This window comes from Condylura cristata, unplaced genomic scaffold, assembly GCF_000260355.1.
Source record: "Condylura cristata isolate star-nosed mole 26May11 unplaced genomic scaffold, ConCri1.0 scaffold00017, whole genome shotgun sequence".
Lineage (NCBI taxonomy): Eukaryota > Metazoa > Chordata > Mammalia > Eulipotyphla > Talpidae > Condylura > Condylura cristata.
Genome location: NW_004567118.1, coordinates 5,339,338 through 5,365,419, shown reverse-complemented (window position 1 = coordinate 5,365,419; position 26,082 = coordinate 5,339,338). Strand labels below are relative to the sequence as shown.

Below are 26,082 nucleotides of genomic sequence, written 5' to 3'. Positions count from 1 at the left end.
TTATGAGGTGTAGGCCAGAGGTTCAGGGGGCTGAGAGGATTCAGCAGAGACAGAGTGGGGAGCAGAACAGGCAGATGGACTGAAATACACTGCTGAGGGGAGCAGCAGGCAAGAGAGGAGAGGCCTGCTGCGCCCTGTGTGTCGGCTCCCTGGCTGGGATCGAACTCGCGCTGCAGTGGCTGCGGCAGCTTGATAGTGCTGCGCTTCAACCCGCTGCGTCACCAGGGAGGGCCCCTGACTTACAGTTTTGAAAGACCTCTGGAAGCAACGTTGAGAGGAGGCAGTAGAAGGCTGAGGCCAAGTCAGGGAGGCGAGTTGGGAGGCTGTAACAGGTCACAGGTGTAGACGGTGGCGGCTCCGGTGGAGAGACAGAGGCAGAGTGGTGATGAGAGACCCAGGTCATTTTGGGGTCAGGGGAGCTGGTTCCTTCTACTTGAAAAATTTGAAATGTAGTGTGTAAGAGGATGGGGGACCTTCCAGAGAGATGGAGGACCAGCCGAGAGTAACATGATCAGGTTTGCATTTGCAAGGGTCTCCAGATCGCAGTGGCAGCTGGGGAGGGGAGACAGAGGCTGGAAGCTGAGGGTGGGAGCAGGGAGCTCAGAAGTGGCGTGCAGAGGTGGTGGCATGTCCCAAGCCCTGGACCATCACTGTTGGGCCTTACCTCAGGACCTGGACTTGGGGACCAGCAAGGCTGGGTGTCCCCTAAAGACAAGTCAAGTGGAGGGGCGGTCAGAGGCTGTCATGACCTTGGGTACCCCAAGACCAAGAGCTGGGGTGTCAGCCAGAGCTTTGGGCTGAGATTGGAAAGTAGACCCTGACCGACACCTGTCACCTGGAGTCTTCTCCCGAGAATAGGTCCTTGTTCCGAACTTGGGAGTGAGCAGGCTCATCACACTCGTGCTCAGATGCCCGTGACAGCGAAGGGGCTCGGCACACCCCACTGTCCAGCTTCAGGTCCTGCTTTGGGAGGAGGTGGGCAGAGCTGCCAGAACCTCCCTCCTCACCTGGTGCCTCGCCACTTAGTAGATGCCAAGTGTCCTCAAAGAGTGACGTTCTCAGGAGGTGACCCAGAGGGGAGCGCGTGGAGGCAGCCGCCGCCTTGGCTCCCAGGGCGGCCCCCCGCAGTCTGGGGCCCGGGCGGGGCGTGCCCGCGCGGCTGACTGTGCCCCACCCCTGCAGAAGCGGTACCGCGCCGTGTACGACTACAGCGCGGCCGACGAGGACGAGGTCTCCTTCCAGGACGGGGACACCATCGTCAACGTGCAGCAGATCGACGACGGCTGGATGTACGGGACCGTGGAGCGCACGGGCGACACGGGGATGCTGCCGGCCAACTACGTGGAGGCCATCTGAGCCCGCGCGCCGCCCGCCCCGTCGTCCACGCATTCCACGGCATCGCATCCGTCCGCGGGACCTGTCCGCCGTCAGTGTCTGTTTTTTTAAGTCCGCGACAGCTTCTTTCTGCCCACCCTCCTCCAGCTTCTTCTGCCAGGCGAAGCCTTGTTCTTCGGCGGGGTCCTTCCCCCGGCAGGTTTTCCCCTTGACCAACCTCTTGGTTTTCTCTCCGAATGGATCAGATGTGGGCCTCTCTGGGGGAGGGCTGGCCTGGAATGGGGGACCCATCAATTCCCAGGTCTCCGCTCCTCTCTTGTTCACCCCTCAGACCTTCCCGCTCACCTCACACACTCAAACATTCCAGGGCTGCTGAGCCCAGACTCCCAGGAGCCCCTGTGGGGGCTTCCTACATTCCCACAGGGCTGGGGATGGGGTGGGGCGGCCCCTGTGTGGGGACCAGTGCGGGGCTTTACCTCTGCTTCTCAAAGGCGGCCGCCGGACTCCCCACCCCTCCTCTCTCAAGGACAGCAGAGGAGGTGAGCTCTCGCCTCAGGACGCAGCCGTCCCTCCCCACACATGCCCTTCTCACACTGTGATTCTGCCCTCCTGCCACGCAGGCCTCGTGTGGCGAAGAGTTCCTCGGGAAGCTCGCCTTGGGCTCCGTTCTTGCCTTTCTGACTTTTCGGGACAGCTGCAGGAGGAGGGGACAGGGTATTCTCTCCACCGCGCTTTTTCCTGAGTCACACCTCCGGTCTCCAGAAACCCTGGCTTGGCACTGTGGTCCGGAAAGGGGCCTCCCAGTCTGTGCCAGCCCAGAGCCCTGAGATCTGGGTCGGGCTGGCCGCTTTTCCCTATTCCTCTCTGGAAGGCGTCTTAGGACCGTTAGCTCCAGGATGAGCCATGTGGGGGAAGGGGTGTGGGTGGCATGTGGGGGTGAGTGTGAGGTAACTTCCCACGGGAGCCTGGCTTTCCCTGGGGTACAGACCTGTCTTCCCCTGGAGTTTTTCTCAAAACCTACTGTGAGAGGAAAGGGCCCTGGGGAGAAAAGTTAACTTATGTTTTCTTTGGAGTGAAAATTCCTCCTCTCCTCCTGTCCCCTAGCAGAGGACGCCCACCTGCTGTGTGCTGGGCAGAAGCCATGGGATGAGTGAGTCAGTGAGGCTGATGTTGGGGCTTTGGCTTATGGGGTAGCCCCAGGCATATTCTCTTCCCCATCTCTGTCCTCTGGGCTGCAGAATAGGAGGCCAGAGGGCCCTGTTCACCCACACTGTGGGTGTCTTACTGCAGGGGCTCTCCCCCTAGGGGTCTCCCTGGCTTACCTAAAGCCCTTTGATGCAGAGGGAGAGGTTCCCAGGTAACAGAACTGGAAGCACAGACCCCGGGTGAGGAAGGGCAAGATGGTGCTATCTCCAAGTCCCTCTGCTCATCTGGTGGCTGTGACCATCCTTTCCTGGCTACCTTCACCTCTGCGCTTTCTTGTCCCCACCCCACTCCCATTTTCACTGACTCCAACCAGGCCTCCCAGCTGACTTCCTTGCACTCTGTGCCTGCAGGGAGGGCTGGGCCTGAGGGTGCTGGTGTACTCAGTGTCCTGGGGCTGTTTTTACCAACTGCTTTTGAGTTTACTTGGGGACACTTCCCAAATCAAAAGACTGAGGACCCCTGCCCCACCATCCCCTTGGAGGGAGGGCAGGTAGCAGGGAGGGAGCGCCGGTGGCCTGGGAGAGGTGCTGGTCCATTCCTTTTCCTTTTGATCTCAAAGCACAACCTGCATTCTGGGACCAGAGGTCAGAGACATCCAGCTGAGGCCTGCAGAGGGAGGGTTGTTGGGGCTGAGGGAGGCCCAGCAGCAGCCTATTTTCATTCTGCTTCATCTTTGAAAACAAGGAAGGGGGCACTGGAATCTTGCTACCAGCCCCTTACTCCTCCCATCCTAAAAATAGGGGAACTTTTCTGATAATCCCCCATGAGAAGAGGGACTGTCACACTGGTGCTGAGGGGCCCAAGGGCTGCTGGGAGTCCTTATTCCTTTCCAGAATCATCCATCCCTAGAAAAGCACAGAATGAGGGCTGGGCCGAACCCTTAGCTTCTCCTTACCGTTCACAGTCTAATCCCGGGAAAGGAGATGTGTCAAAGCTGGAATGTGAATATAACTTTAGTGGAACAATAATAAAAGGCAAGAAGCCCGATGGTGAGAAAAATGAATTCTCTCAACACTGCTTCCTGTTTTCTTCCTCATGTCCCTCCAGGGAAAACTTGATTGCTTAATTTCTGCCTTTTTTTCCCTCACATATGCACTTTTGGGCCCCCCCCCTCTTTTTTTTAATAGCTGGAAAAAAAAAATGCCACCCCACAAACCTGTATTTAAAAAGAAACAGAAATAACCACGTGAGGTATTTGTCCAGACATTTCATCATGTGTGTGGAGCCGTCCATTCATCTTTCACATGGGGTGGTTGTCTTTTCTTGGTCTGTTTTGTCCCCTCCCTCGTGGGCCTGTGCTTCAGATCAAACCTTTCTGGCCTGTCATGATTCTGAACATTTGACTTGGACCACAAGTGAATCTTTCTCCTGGTGACTCAAATAAAAGTATAATTTTTACCTGCGGACTTGGTTTTCTCCCTGGCTCTCTGCGGTGCTGCTGTGTGTGTGCATCCTGTTAGAGGACATTGGCCCATCGTCCCTCAGAGAGAAGGGCCGTTTGGAAGCTGGAAGCATGGGAGGAAAGGAGAGGCACTTTGCTGGCTCTCAGATGGGGGCCTTGGTACTTGCTCCCAATAACGCACCGCCAACCTGCTCCTGGCTACCCCATCAGCCCAGCTGGGTGACGCTGAAGTTTCCCTGAGCTCCCACAGTTGCTTAGGCCCTGACCTCTCCACCAGCCTGTCCCATCACAGGGCAGGCCAGGGCAAGGCTTTACATATTTGTTGCACTAGTGAATGAGCTCAGTTTGGGGCCTGAAACAGTCTGGCACATAGTAGGAGCTTGCACAGGTTTGAAGACTGGAATGATGGATCCTGGGCCAGTGCAGTGGGATGAGAAGTCCACCCCACCTGGAGCAGTTCGCAGTGCCTTTCCCATCTTTTAACACATCCCTTTTAACTCTGGTCTCATGAAGAGGGAACTGTTGGCAATAGCCACCTTACAGGTGGGCTTCCCTGAGACCTAGAAAGGCTGGTTTGCTTAAGTCACAGGGTCAGTGGTAGGGCTGGAGGTCTAGGACTTCCAGTCATGCTCGGAGCCAGCCCATCAGCGTCTCCCATGCTCCCTGCTTTGCTCCAGGTTCCCTGGACCTGACCTCTGACCAGAAGGCCAACCACCATCCCCTCTTGGGTTGGGGCAGAAGGAATCCAGGCACGCCCTTCTGCCCCAACCCTTCTTCCCCAGCGCGGTGTTGCCACTGGCCTGTGCAGGCACTTCCTTCATACAGCTCATGCTCCAAGAAGGCCTCTGACTTCTGCATAGTAGCGGGGTGCAGAGAAGAAGGGCTTTCCCCAAACTGAGGCTTTGTGGTGTGAGAAGGATGCTGCTGAGTCAGCAGGACCAGAGCAGAACCTGGGGTGTCAAGCAGCCAGGATAATTAAAGACAATACACACCTGCTCCCTGCCCCAGGCCTGGCGGAAGGAACTCAGTGGGTGAATCTCTCCTCCTATCGGCCTGTTCTGGTCTTTGCAGATGTGCAGCCTCTTCTGTCCAGAACTCTGTCTGCGTAACTCAAGGAGGCCTTGGGAAGATATTAGGGGGCAGTCTGCTTGGAAGGGTCTCAGTGCCAAGTCTCCCTGCTCACAGAAAGCTCTGTACTCAGCCTCCTGGGCACTGGAGGCAGTGCCCAGAGGAGCTTCTAGAGCCCCCTTTTGGAAGTGACCCAAGTCCCTGAGACCTCACATGTGGAGGGGTTACCCTTACACTTACCCCACATCTATTAGTTCCCTTGAACCTTGGGGTGGTACCAAAGGTATTAGGCCTCAAAATTGTCACAGGGAATTAAAAAGTTCTAATAGGAAACAAGACATAAGAAAGATATAACTGAACACCCACCCCACCAACCTGAAAAGTAAAACATCCATTCTCCTTTCCCTTGGAAGATACAAGGTGAGTTTGCATTTCCAGAAACTCTTAACACAGGGATGGTTCTCAGGGTAGAATGCTGTGCTGAGCTCTAAAGTGCATGTAAGGGAAGAATGTGGTGGTGACCGCAGGGAGACGAAGGAGTAGTCGAAGGAGTAGTCTGAGGAGGGTCAGCTGATGCTCACCCAGTAGGTGGGGTGAAGTAAGCACAGCCTGGCTGGCTAGCTGGGCAGGGCAGGTGGTGTGGGGGGGCTTTCCTGACTCTCAGGGTGGGCTGGGCTGGGCTGGGCTGAGCGGGACACCAGCGTGCAGGCTTGGTGCCAGCCATGTCCGAGGAAACATTAGGCTAAGGTCCCAATCAATGGAGCCGCTTCTGTGGACGGTGGTGGAGAGGCTGAAATTACACCGCCTGAGCGATGTCAGGCGGTGTCTGGGTGTAGGAATCTCACACAAGGCAGCTGCCCCACCGCAGCGGAGCCAACTGCGACTGGCATCGTGCTCCTCCATGGCCTGACTTACAACTTGCCCACGGCCCGCCCAACTCCCAACTAATATCTTTCTGAGATAATTTGCCAGGGAATTGTGAGAGCGGAAAGAAGACAGGCCGTCAACAGAATTCATTCCAAGGGGGTCCGGGCAAGACCAGATCTCCTCCCACGTCCTTATCATGCAGACTCCATTTAGACACAAAGGGGTGGGATTGGGTTCCTGGGGGGAAATTGAACCTCTTCAGAGCTGCCTGGTCTAAATCGGGCAGTTCCCTGGTTACCGGCTCCGGGCTCTGTGATTGGTTGGCTGGGGGGTAGAGGCTGATGGAGCTGCTGCATCCCTTAGTCTCGGGACTGGGAGGGGGAGGGGACGGGGCGCTGAACCGTGAGGGGAAGAGGGAGCCATTTCTCTCCACTGAGTGCCACCTCCGTGATCCCAGCTCCCATTTTCCCGGAATCCGGAGGCCTCGTCAGCCAAGGCCTGCGCGATGCTGGATATTTTCATCCTGATGTTCTTTGCCATCATAGGCTTGGTCGTTCTGTCCTACATTATCTATCTGCTCTAGTCCTGCAGCGGCGGCCGGGAGGCGCTGACCGACTCCGGGGCAAGGATGAAGCTACCCGCCCAGACACCCTGCTTGCTGACGCACCGGTGGATTTTTGCTGCTGGTCGTTATTTCGGGTATTGATTCAAAAACAAAATTAAAAGAGATCTTATTACCCCACCCTTTTTTTTTTAAACCCTCCCTTGCTGTAGCATTTTCCAAACCTCCCTGAAAAGAATGCCAACTTCCTTCTTTCTGACCTAATTAAAAATAACAAAATTTTAAAAGTAAAACCCACGATGTGTGGGATTTTTCCATAGAATGGGCTGGGAGTGGTGTGCATGGCGGGAGGAACCTAGTTTTTCCTTTAGGTGATAAAACTCCAAGCTGTCTGTTTTCTCCCAATAACTGAAGGCAAAACACTTCTTTTTGTCAACAGAGTGACTTAAAATTATGCCTGCATTCTTCCATCAATTAATTAATTAGTGACTCAGTCTCAATGGAGGATGAGACAACTAGTGAAATTTACTTGGGAGTGGGGTTTGGGATGAGATGTTCATTCTTTCCAAACTGTGGGGTTTGGTGGAGAGGTGTGAAGAGCTACTAATTCCCTTCTCAGTTCACAAGCAGTATCTGGGAGCTGATACCTTTGCTGCTATTCCCATCTGAGCTGTGCTGTGTCTGGATTTCCCACAGCTCCTGGTCTCCAGTCCAACAAGAGGCCTCACCTCAACCTCTTCCAGAGTCCTCCGGATACGGTTAACCCTGATCAAGCTGAAATCAGAGGCAGAGGCACTCGGCTGGGACATCAGAAATTCATGAGCATGGCTGACAGATGCTACGTGGGTTTGAGCTGTAGATAGAGGGTGTTGGAAATGCAGGGAGCGGAAATGTAGACTCGTTAACATTAAAATGTAGACTGCTCAAAACTTCATTTTTATAGCCTTTCCTGAGTCTGAATGCAATGCATATTGTGCTCAACGTTTTTCCTCTCACTTGCAGGATGCCCTTGAAAGTTCAGGAGCATGTTGTGGGTCTTCATCAACGAAGTTGTCACGTTAGAGACTGCACAATCTGAGGTTGTGTGGTTTCCCTTGTCCCTCTCTAGCCAGAAGAAACTTGTCATTTGACTTGCAAAGATTCATCTTAGCTCCCCACTTGTGCCCCAGCTTCTCATTTAAAGGCAGAGACAGTTTATATAGTACTCACTTTATGTCTGATGGTTTTATAAATTATTAAAATGATGGCAATACTATTTGAATGAAAAATATCTCTTACCCTGTGAATGTTTTTTTATATTGCCAAACATTCCTTTTCTGAAAACAAAAACTCCCAAAATGTTTTTTTGTTTTTTGTCCAATTAGGAATGCGAAAACCATATATTTTGGGGTCCAGAGTAGAATTAGGGTCCAAATCTGTGGTATCTATTCCTTCAAGAAGCCCACATTAATTGTTCTACATCTGATTTTCCTTTGTAACTTAAAAATAAGCAAGAACCTATAACTAGTTTTTATTTATAACATTGTGTTGAATTTCCATGTTTTAAAAAGAAAATTGAGGCAGTAAGATATATGCAACAACTAAAATGGGAAACTTGCATTTAAAATTTTTGGTTAAAAAAACTGTTCTAAAAGTTTTGTGTCTTGGCAATAAATTATGTGACCTTTAATAAGTTATTTGACCTTTGGGTCTTCAGTTTGTGTTGACAAATGAAAGACTTGGATTAGAAATTTATGAATGTCCCTTCTATTCAGAAAATTCTATAGTTCTCAACTGCACTGTTTTTGGAAAGTAAACCTTTGAGGCAGAATTCCCATGGAACAAACTCTTAATAGCTTACCAACAGTCCGCTTATCTTCTCTCCTAATATGACAAAACTCAACTGTAAAACTTTTTTTGGCCCCCCAAAAGTCCCATTTTGAGGAGAAAATGTTAGTGCTCAGCAGTGATCACTTGCCCAAGCTGTTTAGGGAATCTGACAGATACGCCCACGTAGGAAGCCTGGCTGAGAACATGCTGGCATTCAGGGGTGATCTTCAGGGACTGCAATGTCTTTGAAGTGACAGTTCCCACCACAGTGTTCCTTGGACTCAGGCCTAACCTTGTATTTCCAACTACACTTTTCTACATCAAGCCAGGGTAGCAGCTCCACATCTTTATCCAATTAGGACAAGTTACAGGTAGTCATGGAGGTGTGTCTTCATGGTATAGTTACGCTCACTCTGAAGTCTTTGATGAGGTCGAGGCTCTCAGCCTGAAGCCATACAAAATTGAAATAACCAATCAATTCAGTGAAAAAAGTCCGCAGATTTCAGGTTTATTCCAGTGGTATATACTGCAGGCAGTGGGTGCACTGTAAGGGCACAAAATGACCCATCTTTTCATTGATTTGTGAAATAAAATGGTTTCCAAAAGTAAATACATTTTGGAAGAAATGTTATAATTTGCATTTATATTCATGCTATAATTTGTGAGTTTATAACAGAATTTTGCTGTTGATCATTTCAATAACTTCTTAAAATTTTACATTTATTTTCAAAGATTTATTTATTTATACATACAGAACTGGGGTATAGGCCAGAGGTGGGGGGAGGTGAAAGGATTCACCAGAGACAGAATGGGGAGTAGAACAGGCAGACCAACTGATATACACTGCTGAGGGGAGAGGTAGGCCGGCAGGGAGAGGTCTGCTGCACCATGTGGGTCACCCCTCTGACTGAGGATCGAACTCCTGCTGCAGTGGCAGTGATAGCTTCATAGTGCTGTGCTTTAACCTGTTGTGCCACCAGGGAGGGCCCTAATTTCACATTTAAACTATTTGTATATAGGTTACCTAAAACCAAATAAAGCACTGAAACGTTTACTTCTATATTAGAAAGTTTTTAATAAAATTTAACAAGTCTGGCTTATAAAATGGGAATTGTTCTAGCTCTACATCAATTATCCATTAGTTAGAACAAAAGCCACTACAGCATGAGTGTCTACAGTTATTTAACTGAAATAAAATTTCTCTGGGTTGATGATATAAGTTCAGGAATGTAGGAAATAGAATCATGATTATAATTATATTATTATTACTATTATGGTTATTATTTTTATGTTTAGATTTACAAGAGTAACAAGATTTTGCTAATGTATGGTGACATATTTAATATGTCTCTCTATTCCAGAATAAATGACTAGGTAGTTGACATTAGAACAAAAATCCTATCTTGCTTTGTTTAAGTGAGAAAACCAGTATAAAGAAAGCAAGATTTGACCCTCTCTAGTTGCACAACAGGTTAAAGTGCAGCACAGCACTGCAAGGGAGCCCTAGCCACACACTTCAGTGCAAGTTCAATCCCCAGCCCCGAGAGGTGATCCACATGGCGCAGCAGACCTGACCCTCCTGCTGCTCCCCTCAGCAGTGTACTTCATCAGTCTGCCTGTTCTGCTCCCCACTCTGTCTCTGGTGAACCCTCTCATAGCACCTGCACTTCAGTTCTGTAGGCATACATAAATGAATCTTAAAAAGAAGAAAAGGAAGCTAATGAAAAAAGTAAAGCAAGAGTTTTGGAGATTGTATATCTACCTAAAGAATTCATCACAAAATTTGTTCTGAAGAGGTGTGAACCTATATCTCTAAATCATATATGGTGCTGTAATAATATATGATAATAATATCAACCTCACCTCAATAAAAAGAAACAGAAAAGAAAAAGATAGTGTGGCATAATGCTAAGAATTATTACATTAATAGATGCTTTTTTGATCAAAATAAGGGGCTGATATGGGAAAATGATGTATTTTTACTTCAGGAAAAAAGAAGATTATTACATTAATGGATTCTTTCTTGATAAAAAATAAGGGGTTTTATGTGGGAAAATGATGTATTTTACTTCAGGAAAAAGGATATATTTTGGGAAATAGGAAAAGTAATTTCATTTTTCATTTAAAAAATGAAAAGTGTAAGTAAGTTAAAATCATCTAAGTCTCATTCTGGGTATGTAGACTCAAATCCACATTTTCTGACTTTGAAGTCAGCAGGACATGACTTAGTAAATTTTAGAAAATTTGATTTTTAAAAGGTTTAAACATAGCACTATTCAAACTTCAAAATCTCTTAAAAGTATTATTTTACTTTTAAATTTCTTAAAATAATGGAATTTCGGGCTCTCCCTGGTGGTACAACGGGTTAAAGTACCACATTATGAAGCTCTCCAAAGCCACTGCAGCATGAGTTCAATCCCCAGCTAGGGAGTGACCTTTCTTGATTCGCCTGCTGCTCCCCTGAGCAGAGTATTTCAGCACATCTGCCTGTTCTGTTCCCCACTCTATCTCTGGTGAATCCTCTCACCCACCACACCTCTGGCCTGTACCTCAGTTCTGTAAGCATAGAGAAATAAATCTTTAAAAAAAATAGAATTTCCTTCAATAAAGTACTTAAACATACTTAAAGTAGAAAGTTATCTATAAATTAGATGCTTTCTATAAGTTATACGGCTTTACTGCACTCCTAATGTTTGCTAAGCTTAGTTTTGCTTCCATCTATTTTAGACCAAGATAAAACCAGAGTATGGTTTTAGCTAAAGGAGGGAAGAAAAGAAGGTGTAGACACAACTTCCATTATAAACTCAAACATGCTAAGTCATATTCAATTAGACACATTTAAGAACCTCTTGTTAGAAAAACACTTGAAAGATTTTGTTGCTACGGGAAACTGCAGGTAATCCATATATTTAATTATATATTTTATAACTGGTTATTTTGCTTAGAAATTTGGTCTCTGAATTAACTAGCAGAATAATATAGAATATTATGTTCTACTTATAAATTATTGTTCTATTTATGAATTATTGCAAGTAAATACAATTATTTTATTTATTTACTCATGAAGTTAACAGTAAGCATTTTTACATTATATGTAGGTAATTGCCAGATTACTTTAGGGTATTTTGTTTTTTGACCATGATAGAGTTACAATTAGCAGCTTAAATAAGTCCCTGTACAAGAAATAATTTAAAAGAATTACACAACCCACATTTGTATAATGACAAACTCTGAACAAGTTAAAAATGTTTCTAATTTTTATTAATATGAATAAATAAAACTAGCAAATATTAAATAGGTATCAGAAATAGTTTACCATTGATACAAAACTTTTAAAAAATGCATTTTTTTCAGCTTTGTGCACTTTTAAGAAAACAATGATCTTAGAGTATGTATAAGCACTCATTTTTTCTTTTAATTTAAAAACCCTAAAGGGTTTACCTAAGTTTTTTGTTTAAGTCTCTAGTTAAGTCTTTCTAGTTATATTTACTTTCTTGACCAAAAGAAAAAAAAAGTGTTTCTAATTCCTTGGCACTTTCTTTTTAACCTGGAAAAGGCACCTATCTGCTTTCAGTGATGTCACAATAATCCAAGGAACAAGTATCCAGAGGGTGATTTCAACAGGTTTCCCAGCTGCCTGCCAGTGGAATAAGTGAAGGAATTTTATCACTAGGAGAGAGGTTTTTAAAGTGGCTTCACAATACTTACTGACATCAAAATCTGTAGTCATATATTTGAATGATTCACTTAAAGAGGTTTACTCTTAAGTAATAATCACATGAAGAAGATAGCTTATTAGGGGCATAAAATGGTTCTTTCAGTCGTACCTTGTGTTAGTCATATCTTGCATGTTCTAATCTACAAAGGTGAATAAAAGAAGTTCTTGTGATAAGAACTGGAAGCAAGAACAGAGGCTGGACAAGGGTTATACCAAGGAGAAAACAACCTGATATGTAACAAACTGAACTTCTCAACTGTGTTACAGTAAAATGTGTTTAGAAACAGTAAAGATAAATATGATACTCTGTTTTCTAGCTTGCCTTCTAGTGGGAAGAAATTTTATTAACTAACCAAAGGAGGCTAAGAAAATCACAATAAAAAGGAAAAAAAGAACTAGCAGTCCAGATCAATTTTCTAATTTGGAAAAAGGGACAGGATAAATTATCTGACCCGTTATTATTTTACACAGTGATGTTAGTATGACTGCCTAGAGTTAGTCAGAATTGTACAGTGTCCTAAAATTTGAAGGTTATTTAGTTTACAAATGTTACTTTGCTGGCTTTATGACTGCCTATCCCATCCCTTAATCATCTGTACTCATGATAATAAAATATGCTTTTGCAAGACAATTTCCCAATTTGAAATTTGATATCATCTTTTATTCCTGATGGCAAGTATTCAATCAAAAACTGGACTGCTCAATTGCAAATTTGACCTCAAATATTATTCTTATATATTAGTAATTGGAGGACAAATTTGTCAGCTTACAAATTATTGTTAACAAAATGACATCATTTGTCTAATGTATCAAAAGAATGAATCAGATTTTTTTATGTTCCAAATATCTGAAGATGCTGACTTAATAAACAATGTTAGTTTAAAAAAACTGTGTCAGTTCAACTGTGTTAATACCTTGCTCAAAAATAGTTTTAAATTAAACTATACTCCTTTTATAAACTAGCTGAAAATAACTTCTTTGGAGACTGATAAAATCAAGGAATTAAGGAAACTTCAAAATGCCAAAATTTCTTCTCTAAGCAAGTGAAATTCAACATCTACTTATTAGAATGTTAAACATGTTCATTATTTACATTAAAATTTTTACTTTTGCACTTATTTTTCCTCCAATAACCTAAATAGGGCATATTCTCAACTTGGAATCATCAATGTTAGATAAATGGCTTAGGTTTTCCCCAGAGCATGTATGGGAAAAAGAATGAGAGAGGGGTAAAAAAAGAAAATTAAGTTACCAGAAAATTGTATTCTGGTAACTACCAGCTTTTAATATTTATCATTTAGGGGAGGGTGAAATCTTAAATTAAGAAGAAAATGAAATCAGGATAAAAGTAAGGACTTTGTTTTTGCATAAATAGGCAAATGCTAAATTCTGTAGATAAAAATTCCTGCCAACTGTGGAATTATAGTTGGGTAATCTATCAAAGAAAGGCAGCTTCTTCCTGCCCACCAGAAATTAAGGTAAGAGATTTGTCATTGAACTCCAGTAAAAATCTTATCACAGTTTATACTTTCTCTACAATTCTCATTCAACCCTGTGAAATCTTATGGAGTCCCTCTTGCCCAACATTTGAGAATTTCTCACAATTTATATCCTACTTTTGCAAATAATTTTTTTTATCTTCTATTGTTTCTTCCCTTCATCAGCTCTCAAGGTGAGCTAAGTAAAGAACTTAGGAAAAGAAAGTCACCTTCTGAGAAGCCAGTGGGAAGGGTATGTCTACAGCAGAAGAAATCTAAGGAGAAGAAAATGGGTGATGATCCAGGAGGGCCCCAGCATTATCTTAGCCTGCTTCGGCATGATTAATTTCTACTTTAATGACAACACTGGTGGTGGCAGATGCTAGTCAGACTGAAATAGTCCTGGAGCTTCTTGGACTTCATTTACAGGGGTGAAGAAAGCCCGTCTCCCATGGTCTGCTCTAACAATTCCTGTTTCCAGCTTCCTTCAAGTCCTACTCTTTAAGTGAGAGGCAAAAGTTTAGGAAGAAACAAACTATTTGTGAACACTGTTCTGGCAGCAAATAACTACTTTCTTTTATTTTTTATCTTATTTGCAACACTTTACTCTTGTCCCCAGGAAGAATAAAAGATGATTTAATTATATTTAGTCATTATAAACCTTCCTCTACTTAGTAGACTTTTGGTATGATTTGTCTTAAAGAGATATGTGTATATATGATTTGTCTTAAAGAAGGAAATATGTGTTTACACACATACATACATGTATGGAGACATATGTGCACACAAGTACTTCCTTTGGTTTTTTATCTGTTCATGCAAAATGTAAACAAAATATAATGTTCTTTGTGATATGCCTAGAAAGTGATAAGAATGTGATTTATATTAGCACATTCTGAAACATTGTAAATCTCTCCCAAACATTCTAGGTTATATCTACACAACTTAAGCAACTAAGATTTAATCTGGGTCTGCTCTAACCAGAATTTTCTCTTTTTTTTTGAAGATCTACACATACAGATTGGCTGGCCGGAGATTCCTGGACACTAACATTTAATTTGGTGTTTGGTTTATAAAAGTTTAGAGAGGCAAAGCTTGTTTTGAGGAATCATATTCTTGGGTTTGCATATATATGTGTGTGTGTGTGTGTGTGTGTGTGTGTGTGTGTGTGTGTGCATACACACACACATATATAATGGTATAAGTGATTGATATATATTAATAATGGTATAAGTGATTGACTTCTAAAATTCTATGTGACTTTTGAATTCTTAGTTACTTAGGTGATAAAAAGTTGCATGGATGCTGAATGGGAACGCAATAACTCTTCTATTAGTTCAGTGAGGCATTCTCTAAAGGCCAGTCTTTCTGAGAATTTAGGCAGAGAGAGTATTCATGGTCAAATACAAGACCTCTTTATGGAAGTTAGCCTGAGCATGCACAAGATGGAACAAATTCAAAAAGCTTCTGTCATCTTCGTCACGGTCTCCTATACGCCATATGCAGGAATGGACAGCAGGGGAAAGAAAATGACAACATTTAAAATATGTGACTTATTGGAAACATAAGATGTTCCACTTTTTCTAATAATATATAACAGAGGACTAGTTAGTGATTTTTACTAAGTCAGATATTAGCCAATAAAGTTTAGTGATTTGTAAATTCCATTGCCATGACATTTTATAAGAGGGTTGGAATGGAGTCAGAAGAAAAGGACACTGGTTCATATTTTATTGCTTCTAATTTTATGACCCTGAACCATTTTCTCATCAGTAAAATAGGGTTGATGATCATGTTGGCTACCTAACAAAACTGTGAAGTAATAAAAGTTGAAATTATACAAATATAGGAAATGGTGATGATTATCATAGTTGTAAGTGAAGAAGTTAAATTTTTTTCACTGTGGAAAACTGAAATTATTTCCTTTCAGAGCAGAATTTTCATTTTATGTTTCCCACCAAAACCAATACCAGATTTTAAAAATGACAAATCTAGGAACTAAATATAGCTCTTGGAAAAACAAACAAAAAATGTCTGCTTCTTCTATTCTTAGTTTAGAAAGAAAAGTCAACATAAAGTTATTTCTATTTAAGTGGAGAATGCATTTTACTCATCCCTGTGTACCATGTACACGTGTACTTACCAGCCATAACTGCTTGTAGCATCTCCATTATGACACATGCAAATGCATTTGCCACACTCTGCAGGAAGTTATTTCTTTCCACTGGAGTGCTAAAAACTTTACAGACTTTCTGCATCATTTTAACTGCCCAATCCATGCAGTATAGTTCTTTCTCGCACACCTGATTTAGACATATAAAGCATCATTGTAAATTTTCAGATAAAGGAAGCTGTAGAATTTACAAATGGTACTAACAATAATAGTTTATGAAGTTATTGCACATAAATTTACACACATCCATATTTAATTCTCCTTTGTTTATAGTGTAATTTTAGTGGGGAAAAGTGTGATATAAATGAAAGTCTGGTTCAAGATTACCATAGAATATTATTTACTAATATAAGAACTAATTTTGAAAACAGTTATCAAACACAAAGATGGCCTCTGTTCATTCATCCAATAAGTATTTCTGAAGCACGTGCTCAGAGAGACAATGGCAAGCCATAAAGCTCACACAGCATTTATCAAGAGGTTTTTTTTTATATTTTCAAGAAGTCTAATGAAGGTAACAAATAAACAGGATAAACAGGCAATTTCAATAGGCAAGAGAACTCTATGGTATCATATCAAATTTCCATATTGATTATGGAATATTTGTTTCTAGTATTTAAAATGTAAATAAATACTTAAAGACTGCATATTAATAGTTAAAACTGTCAAAAAAAAAAGGTTTATTAACATTTCAAAAGACCAAGTTAACTTAGATAACTAAATAATAAACAGCATGAAAATAAAATATGTAGCAATGTGGCTTAAAAATGTTAGTATTACAGGAAAGATTTTTCAACTACTTATTGTATAAGTCACAGTACCAGGCTCTATGAAAGAAATAGTCCTGGATTTCAAAGAGCTTGCAATCTATTTTCAAAGGGCTTGCAACACACTTAATGGATTAAGATAAAAAGAAGACAAATTTGAAGTAATTAAGAGAAAAGTAATGATTAGAGTTGGGGTGTTAAATCAGTGAAGATTTTAGAGAGAAAGCTTCTTCACCACAGTGGCTTCTTTCCATCTCCTTTGCCAAAGTGACCTTCTAAAAACAAAACTGGCATGTCTCTCCCCTTCCTAAGACTTTTCAGCAGCTCCCTACTAAAACTTGGGTTCAAGCTCCATAGAGTCCTTCCTCCTCTTCTGTGTATCACACTCTTCAGAAGCAATACTTAATGACAGTCTTCTGAATAATCAGTACATTTCTAGCTTTTTTTTTTTAAGGTAATTTGCTTAATTATTAAGATAAATATGTACAACAAAAACATAGTTTAGCAGCTTCATTTCTCATTTTAAAAAGAGTTTCGTTTGTGTTTTAAGGACTTCGTAAAGATCCCATCAATTGCTCCTCACAATAGCCAACCAGAAGATTATTCCATTGCTTTTGAAGCACTGGTTGCACTGGCATCTGTGATGGTAGCCAAATAAATGATATTTCTATATAACACATGCAGGTACATGCTTGAATTATTTGCTCGATTTACCTAGTCGGTAAACTCCTAATCATTTTTCAAAACCTATTTCTGGGCCCTCCCTGGTGGCACAATGGATTAAAGTGCAGCATCATGAAGTTTGCCAGAGCTGCTTCAGCATGAGTTTGTTAGGGAGTTGACCCACATGGGGTGGCAGACCTCTTCTGACTCACCCACTGCTCCCCTCAGCTGTGCATTTCAGTCAATCAGTCTATTCAACAACCCACTCTCTGATAAATGCTCTCACTCCCTGCACCTCTGGCTTGTACCCCAGTTTTGTATGCATAAATAAATAACTATTTAAAAAATAAACTATTTCTACTGATATTGAGAAGTTCTCTCTGTGTTCTATATTCACCCAACATTGGCTCTTCACTAATACCACTAAACATTTTTGTACATACATTTTTGCACTAATATCTCTGAACTTACTTATTTACAAAAACATTATTATCTCTTAAAAGACTGTAAGCAGATCTTGGTCAGAGATTTGTGCTATTAATTTCCATAGTCTTAAAATCTTACACAGCATATGGAAATTGAGTAAAATCTCAGTGTGTATTAGATGACTGAGTATTAATTATATTTTTATACCCTTTTATTTTGAAAAACATTATAACTAAAGTAGGGAAAGTAATATAGTGAACTCAGTATTCATTTCCCAGCTTCAACAATTACCAGTCTTATTTCCCCTCACCTACCATTTACTTCCCTATTTCCTTCCTGCTGTCCACTGATTATTCTGAAGCAAATCAAATGAGGTGTTTTTTTTTAAATAAAACTTTTGAAAAAGAATAAAACTTGCAGGGATGTGTAATGACATGAAGTGGGAAGAGTTTAATATAGGTAATTATTCCAGATATGATAGTTCATTACATTTTTATAAGCTTATATACTTAAGTACTTATTCTTTTAAAGTGTTTTGTACATTATTTCAGTTCTTTCAGGGCAACTCCCTGATAGGACAACTATAACATTAAACAACTTGCTAAAGAAAAACTTATTTTTTGCTTACCAAAGCCAAAAAGACTATCAGTCTTGCCAGTTCGATGGCCCTTCCATTCACAGCTTTACTAGCCATGAAAGTGAAACAGATGTTGTTCCCACTTAGGATTAGGAGACGTGCATTATTCTCGAGAAGCCACTCGCGGGGAACCACTTTTATTAGGGGAAGAAGAGTTATTTAATGAAAAATTACATAATAGCGGTAGTAAACATCATTAAATACATGCAATATTTTATCACTTGATCGGAAATACAATTGTGTCAAGGGAAAAGCTTAATAATGCTTTAGTTTTTCAATTACAGCTTTTAACCAGAGGTGAAGATTACGGTCATGTCAAGGCAGCTCTTATAAATGAAATTGTAATATGCTTAAAGCATTTCTTATTCCACATGTCAATAAACAAGGTGGTCCAATCCTGTATAAGAAACCTCATAGGTTTGGGAAATTGTTTCAGTTTCTCTGTAACTAACAGGAAAGGGCTTTCTTCTTATATAAGTTAGGAGGATGCTTCTAAAAACTGGCAAAAAGTGAATAATTAACTAATTAAATTATAAAGCTTTTGGATAATAATTGTAATATATACAGATAAAATTGGCAATTAAGAAAAGCACGTTTATTCTCTTCTAACGTGTCAAACTCTTTAAATACTTTAGAGCATTTAGTGATTTCCTACCAGTAGTTCATTTTATACCTGTAGAATCATCCTTACAATTTTATAACTATATGCTAATAACAAATTTCTATTGTTCTATGTGGTAAATATATAGATATAGATGTATGTTTTACCTGACAGTTCATCTACAAGACTGATAACATCATCGGCTGTCCACTCTTTGGTGCCTGTGTCATATAGCAATTTTATGGCATCAGCCAAACCTTTCAGACTGGATTCATCTGTAGGTCCTTCTATCATTTTCTGCCAAACAACCTGTCCTGAATGATAATTGAAACACAACTCGGCTATGATAGAAAAGTTGGCTAAAGACTTCATGGATTGTTTAAAAAGGAAATTGGATTGATAATGGACTCCATTAGTTAGATATATGCTACTTTTATTTTCATTTCATAACAAAATGTCAATTCTGATGATGTGATGAAGTATGGCAATGCTAGATAGCTAACTGAAGTAAAAAAAAGGTAATTTCAATGGAATATTGCTTCTAGTTTGAAGATTGCTATTCTTAATAGTGGAAATCAGAATAAACAATGATGTAATTTTCTTAAAAAGAAGTAAAATCCACTGATATCTTTCCAAAAGGAAAGCATGCTATATTTGAGAATTTCACCTTTAAATAAAAATGGGTTAATCCATTTTTATTACTCACCTATATGACTTGTTATACTTGTTAATTACATACACACAATTTAATCCCAGATAGATTTTCTGCTGCTACTTTGAATACTTTATATCAGTTACTGCCTATCATAAGGCAATATGAGGTAAAGAAATGTATGCTAATCTTAACATGAATCTAAATAAAACTTAATTAGCATAGCAAAAAACTGTTAAAAATCATATTATGCATCTAAATTTAAGTAAAACATCAAATCTAACTTACTTTTTTTCACTGGTGCTATTAGTTCCCTCCAGCACCAAACATAACCTTGAGTGAAGCTAATTCCACAAATGAAAAGCAGCTATTTTAGGCAAGCCAGATACAATGGGACTATATACAGCAAATGCTAACAATGGAATGACTTATCTTGAAACTTAAGTTGTGAACATGTTAATGTAGTACCAGCTATAAAATCATAAAGCACAGGAATGATGAAGCTTGAACAGGTACACAAAGATATGCTTCCTGAAGTAAAAATAACTAACTAGTGTTGAGACAGATGACCTTAAAAAATGGATGCTCACCATCTTGAGGAGATATTGGTCCAAAGATGACATATAGTAATCTTGCCTGATTCACCATTGGCCATGGCTTTAATATACGAGTCAACCAAAAAGCAGAATCACTTTGATGTATCCAGTGATCGAGTAGGACATTCCTACAGAACAGTCTGATCCTTAACTCTAGTTTCCGGGCACTTCCTATAAAGACAGAAGAATTGCAACCAGTCTTCCTGAAAAGGTTGATAGGTATATTGAGTAGGTCAAAGACATTATCAATATGCTTTGTATATTTCATTTTCCTCTTAAAATTTTCAGATTAGCTAATGGCTACTTTAAGAAGTTTTATTGAGATATAATTGATACACCACACAATTTGCTCATTTAAAGTGTATAATTCAATGTTTTAGTGTATTCACAGATAATGTGCAGTCATCACCAAATAAATTTTATCTCCTTAAAAAGAAACTCTGTTCGGGCCCTCCCTGGTGGCGCAGCGGGGTAAAGCACAACACTGACAATCTAAAGCCGGTTCCGCATGAGTTCGATTCCCGCCTGCCCCAGAGGTGACCACATGGCGTGGCAGACCTCTCCTGACCCGCCCGCTGCTCCCCTCAGCAGTGAACTTCGTCGATCTGCCTGTTCTGCTCCCCACTCTGTCTCTGGTGAAGCCTCTCACCGCCCCTGAGCCTCTGGTCTGTACCCCAGTTCTGTATGCACAAATAAATAAATCTTTAAAAAAAAAAAAAAAAAGAAACTCTGTTCTTTGATCTCTCTCCTGTCCTTCTATCCTTTACTACTGCCATCTCTAAGTGAGCAATATTTGCATTCTCTAAAGATTTCCCTATTCTGGACTTTCATATGAATGAAATCATATAGCATATGATCTTCTGTAACTGGCTTCTTTAACTTAGCATAATGTTTTCCAGGTTTATCCATGTAATGTCAAGTATCAGTACTTTATTTTTATGGCCAAGTGATATTCTACTATAAAACTATCATATTTTGCTCATTCATTTATCCACAGACAAACATTTGGGTTGTTTCCACTTTTTGGCTCTTATAACTAATGCTATTAACATTTATGTGCCAATTTCTGTATTTCTATTTCTCTTGGGGATATACTTAAGGGTAGAATTATTGGATCATATGATAACTTTATATTTAATCATTTTTTAAAGATTTATTTTATTTGTGCATCCAAGAACTAGGGTATAGGCCAAAGGTGTGTGTGTGTGTGTGTGTGTATCCGCAAAAGACAGAGTAAGGAGAAGAGGAGGCAGACAAATACACTGCTGAGGGGAGCAGGCAGCAAGACAGGAGAGGTCTGCTGCGCCATGTCCTGTGCCAGCATCCTGGCTGGGGATTGCTCATGCTGCAGTGTTTGCCTATAGCTTCATTGTACTAAGACTTAACCCCTTGTGCTACCAAGGAGGCCCAATATTTAATCATTAAAGAACTGTTAGACTCCTTTTCAAAATGAATGTACCATGTGATGTTCCCACTAGCAGTATATGAATGTTTCAATTTTTCCACATTCTCACAATACTTGTTATCTGATTTTTTTATTCTAGCCACCCTAGAGTCAATTTCTAGGTACGAAGTGGTATCTTCTGTTTGCTTCGTTAACTGTTTTTTTTTAAAGTATATATAATTTAAATAGCATATATTATATAGTATACACAGTATGTAACTATCTTAAAATATATAATTCAAGGCCTATTCCAAAAAGAGTATAAACTAGCTACCCTAAAAGCAGATACTAAAACAAACACTGTGTACCAAACTCCTAGCTTTCTCAGAGCTTTATTATCAACATATTTGCTTCAGATTTTTTTTCATATTTGCTTCAGATTTAAAAACACTGTAAACATACAGCTTTTTAAGTTTCACTCCCAGTCCCCTTCATTTTTTACTCCAGAGACAATCACATTCTTGAATTTGAGTTTTGTCCGCCTGTATTAGTTAGTTTTCTAGAGAACAGAACTAAGAGGTTATGTACATATACACAGAGAAGGATTTATTTTGAGAAATAATATCCTCATTCAATTGTGGAGGCTCAGCAAGATCAAAATTTGCAGGGTAGGCCAGGAAGCTGAAGATGTTGTAGACCAGCAAGGAAGAGTTGTAGTTCAAATGCAAAGGCAGTCTGCTGGCAGAATTCTTTCTTGTTTGGGGAAGTAGTCTTTTTTTTTTTTTTTTTTAAATTTCAGTTTTTAAAAGTTGTAGTATTAGTTTATTCAGTGTTTTTCAGTTTTGGTGCTCAGTGATTAGATGAGGCCGATACATATTATGGAGGGTAATCTGCTTTACCCAAAGTGTACTGATTTAAATATCAATCTGAATCAATGGGGCTCAATGGGTTAGGATGCAGCACTGCACACTGGCCGCAGCCACTTCAGTGTGAGTTCGATCCCCCACCCCTGAGGTGATCCACATGGCATGGCAGACATCCCCTGACCAGCTCGCTGATGATCCCCCTCAGCAGTGTACTTCGTCAATTTGCCTGGTCTGCTCCCCACTCTGTCCTGGTGAAGTCTCTCACCATCCCTGAACCTCTGGTCTGCACCCCAGTTCTGTATGAATAAATAAATAAATCTTTAAAAAAAAACAAAAAACACAAATACCTTGGTACCCAAGTCTACCCAAACTGATACCAAAAATTAACTATCAAATCTCCTGATGATGTTTTTACATTTTTAAAAAATATTTATTTATTTATGCATATAGAACTGGGGTGCAGGCCAGAGGTGCAGGGGCAGTGAGAGGATTCACCAGAGACAGAGCAGGAAGCAGAACAGGCAGATCCATGAAATACACTGCTAAGGGAAGCAGCGGGTAGGTCAGGAGAGGTCTGCTGCCCCATGTGGGTCACCTTCGGGGCAGGTGAGGATTGAACTCATGCTGAAGTGACTTTAGCTTCTTAGTGCTGCACTTCAACCTGCTGTGCCACCAGGGAGGGCCTGTTTTTACATTTTTAATATACTGAACTATTTTGCATGTTTTAAACACACATATTAATTAATAGGTATAGAAAGTGTCCTTTATTCTTAATTACATTTTGAGATTTATCCATGTTTATATGTATGACTCTAGTTCTTTCCTTATAACTACTAATAGTTTTAATTTCATGAATGGGCCACAATTCATTTGTCTATTCTCCTGACAATGGGCATAAGTGTTGCATGCAGCTTTTCATGGTGACATGTTCTAATGCTCATCCTTACACATGTCTCCTTGCATGAAGTATGTAATTAATATGGTGTAGGGTTCCATCACTTTAAAACTATGCAGTATTACATGTAAAGGTTTAAGAAATACTACAATGGGCCCTCCTTGGTGGCACAACAGGTTAAACATTGTTGCAAGCTAGCTGCAGCCGGTTCAGTGAGAGTTTGATCTCCGCTCTGGAGGTAAGCCACATGGCATGGCAAACCTCTCCTGTCTCACCCGCTGCTCCCCTCAGCAGAATACTTTGTCAATCTGCCTGTTCTGCTCCCCACTCTGTCTCTGGTGAATCCTCTCAGCTCCCCTGCACCTCTTGCCTGTACCCAGTTCTGTATGCATAAATAAATCTTCAAAAAAAAAAAAAGATACTACAATGAACACCTTTGAATCTTAAGAAAAACATATTAATACAGTTGAAACCCTCTGAGTACATCTTTCTCTAATCACATGACACTTTTTTCTCACTGTCCAATGCAGGACTTATCATTCTCTTACATTTCTTTGCTCTTTTACTACATATAAATGCAACAATTTTAAAAAATACTTATTTTAACTTTGCTCCCCCCTCCAACACACACACTTTAATTGCTATATATTGTGAATTGTAGTTCTTTACCTGGTTTGCTGCAGACAACTGTCTGCATCTTCCGTGAAAGATTAGTCAGCTCACATAAGAAGTTATAAACACGATGGCACTCAAGTTCATCCCAACCTGCTGTTAATGTCTGAGGATAATAAAGTAAAGGTTGCAGATGGTCAGACTATCAAGTTAAAATGTAAGTCACTATTGCCTTATTAGCATAACTTATCCACTATGGAACTATTCAAATTAATGAAATAATTTACAAGGGCCCTCCCTGTTGGCGCAAGGGGTTAAAGCATAGCACTATGAAGCTAGCAGCTTCAGCACCAGTTGGATCCCCCACTGGGGGGGTGACCCACATGACAGCAGCAGACCTTCCCTATCTCTCCCACCTGCTGCTCCCCTCAGCTATGTATTCTGTCAATCTGCCTTTTCTGCTCCCACTCTGTCTCTGGTGAGTCCTCACTGCTCCTGTGCCTCTGGCCTTTATCCCAGTTCTGTATGCATAAATAAATAAATCTTAAAATAAAATGATTTACATAAACAAACCTAAAAAAATACCCCAAAATCCAATTTTATTTTGGTTATAAAAAGGGTATCTTTTCAGAGAGCTGGTAACTCTATATGAGGAAAATCAGGTAAGGCCCAAACCCTAAAAACACAACTGACATCTAATTCATAACTATAGTGTGGCATACAGTATACCTCTTTCCCCTTCTCTAGCTATTGTTTATGATAATTCTTACAAATGATAATGATCTCATTTTACTGTGACAATTTATGATGTTTGGATGTAAGCAAATAAAATGTTTTTATTAGGACAAAATTTAAGCATTATCTTTGAGCAAACCATAATGCACAGATAAGCATATATGAAAAGGAAATTCAAATGCCATAGCACTAGAATTAATTTTGAAAAGACTGATTAATCGCATAAATTTTTCTTAAAATAATTGAACTGAATTCCATTAGTTTTAAAATTCATCTTATTTTCTCTGGAAGGACATATAAGAAGCTGTTGACAGTGGTCCCTTCTGTTCAACAGAACTCTGGATGATGAACATGTGTGGAGTAAGCGCAAGACTTTTCACTTTCTACCATTTTGTACCTTTTGGATTTAATATGATTACATGTGCTTATATCATTTGTCCAAAGAAACAAGCAAATAAAAAAATCTATCTTGGAAGAAGGTTAGTAGCAGGGTTTAGTGCCTTGGAATTTGGGCATCGATATACTAGCTATGTTACACGGCAAGACTATTGTACACCTCCTAAGGTTGTAAAGTTTAAGTAAGTCATTATATGTAAACTGCTTAGAAGAGTATTAATATTAATATTGAATTGCATTAAATAATATTATTTTACCTTCTAATAAAAGAGTTGTCAAAATATTCTTAAAATCACACAGTTGATTTATTAAAAAAAATTTTTTTTAGTCCGGCTTATTGAGATATAACTGACATATAACAATGTGTAAAGTTAAAGTTATACAACATGATAATTTTATACATTGTGATCTACCCTTATCCACTGGCAACGTATTCCAAGACTCTCACTGGATGCTTGAAGTCAGGGGTAGTACTTAACTGTAGATATACTATATGTTTTCCTACATATACATACTACTAATAAAGCTAATTTATAAATTAGGCACAGTAAGAGATTAACAGAAATAACTAAAAATTAAATAGAACAATCATTACAATATACTGTAGTAAAAGTTAAGTGAATGTGGCCTCTCAGAATTATCGTAGGTAGTATTTTAGGACTACAGTTGACTGTGGGAAGTGAAACCAAGGATAAGGGGTCTATTGAAAATATATATTGCAAAATGATTATCACAGTAAGGTTAGTTAACACATTTTTAACTTCTCATGATTACTTTTTTTCATATAGTTGATTTCTAAAAGCATATCTTAAATAACCGACCCAATACTTAAAACTGATTACATACACACTCACATACACACCTCTCTCTACAATATTTCTAGTCTTTATAGTTGACTGGAAATTTTGAGAAGATTGGTATAGAGCAAATAAATGTTAAATATTTCATACCAGTGAGAAATCCAAGAAGAAAATCCGAGGTGCTAAGCATACTATAAGATTAACACATTTTCAAATCTTTACAATTTTATCTTTCCTTTTTATATTATCACTTTTATTAAGCTATGGAGAGATAAATTACATGCTCTACTTGTTAACAGTTCAAAAAGCACCTCTTTTCTTTCATTAAAAAAGTATGCCTGTATGAAAAAATGTTCAACATCACTCGTAATAAGGGAGATGCAAATTAAAACCACAATGAGATACCACCTCACCCCAGTGAGAATGGCACATCT

At 40.3% G+C, this 26,082-nt stretch overlaps 2 protein-coding genes and 1 long non-coding RNA gene across 3 annotated transcripts in view; 2 read left to right on the top strand and 1 right to left on the bottom strand.

Moving 5' to 3' along the window:
* LASP1 (LIM and SH3 protein 1) overlaps positions 1-3,945 on the top strand; it is a 34,255-nt gene extending 30,310 nt beyond the window's left edge. The window contains exon 7 of the mRNA XM_004684263.2: positions 1,183-3,945. Within this exon, the coding sequence (XP_004684320.1) occupies positions 1,183-1,356 (174 nt within the window). The 3' untranslated portion in view covers positions 1,357-3,945. The remainder of the gene's footprint in view (positions 1-1,182) is intronic.
* A 2,317-nt stretch (positions 3,946-6,262) lies between these two features.
* On the top strand, positions 6,263-8,116 carry LOC105853734. Its single transcript, XR_001145520.1, has 2 exons — positions 6,263-6,577; positions 7,137-8,116. It is a non-coding gene; the product is annotated as an uncharacterized LOC105853734 (long non-coding RNA).
* Positions 8,117-14,649: 6,533 nt separating this feature from the next.
* Positions 14,650-26,082, bottom strand: part of FBXO47 (F-box protein 47) — a 20,663-nt gene continuing 9,230 nt past the window's right edge. Inside the window, exons 6-11 of the mRNA XM_004684262.1 lie at positions 23,775-23,883; positions 19,955-20,131; positions 18,880-19,026; positions 18,103-18,245; positions 15,589-15,748; positions 14,650-14,934 (exon numbers count right to left, since the gene is read on the bottom strand). Of these exons, the coding sequence (XP_004684319.1) occupies positions 14,822-14,934; positions 15,589-15,748; positions 18,103-18,245; positions 18,880-19,026; positions 19,955-20,131; positions 23,775-23,883 (849 nt within the window). The 3' untranslated portion in view covers positions 14,650-14,821. The remainder of the gene's footprint in view (positions 14,935-15,588; positions 15,749-18,102; positions 18,246-18,879; positions 19,027-19,954; positions 20,132-23,774; positions 23,884-26,082) is intronic.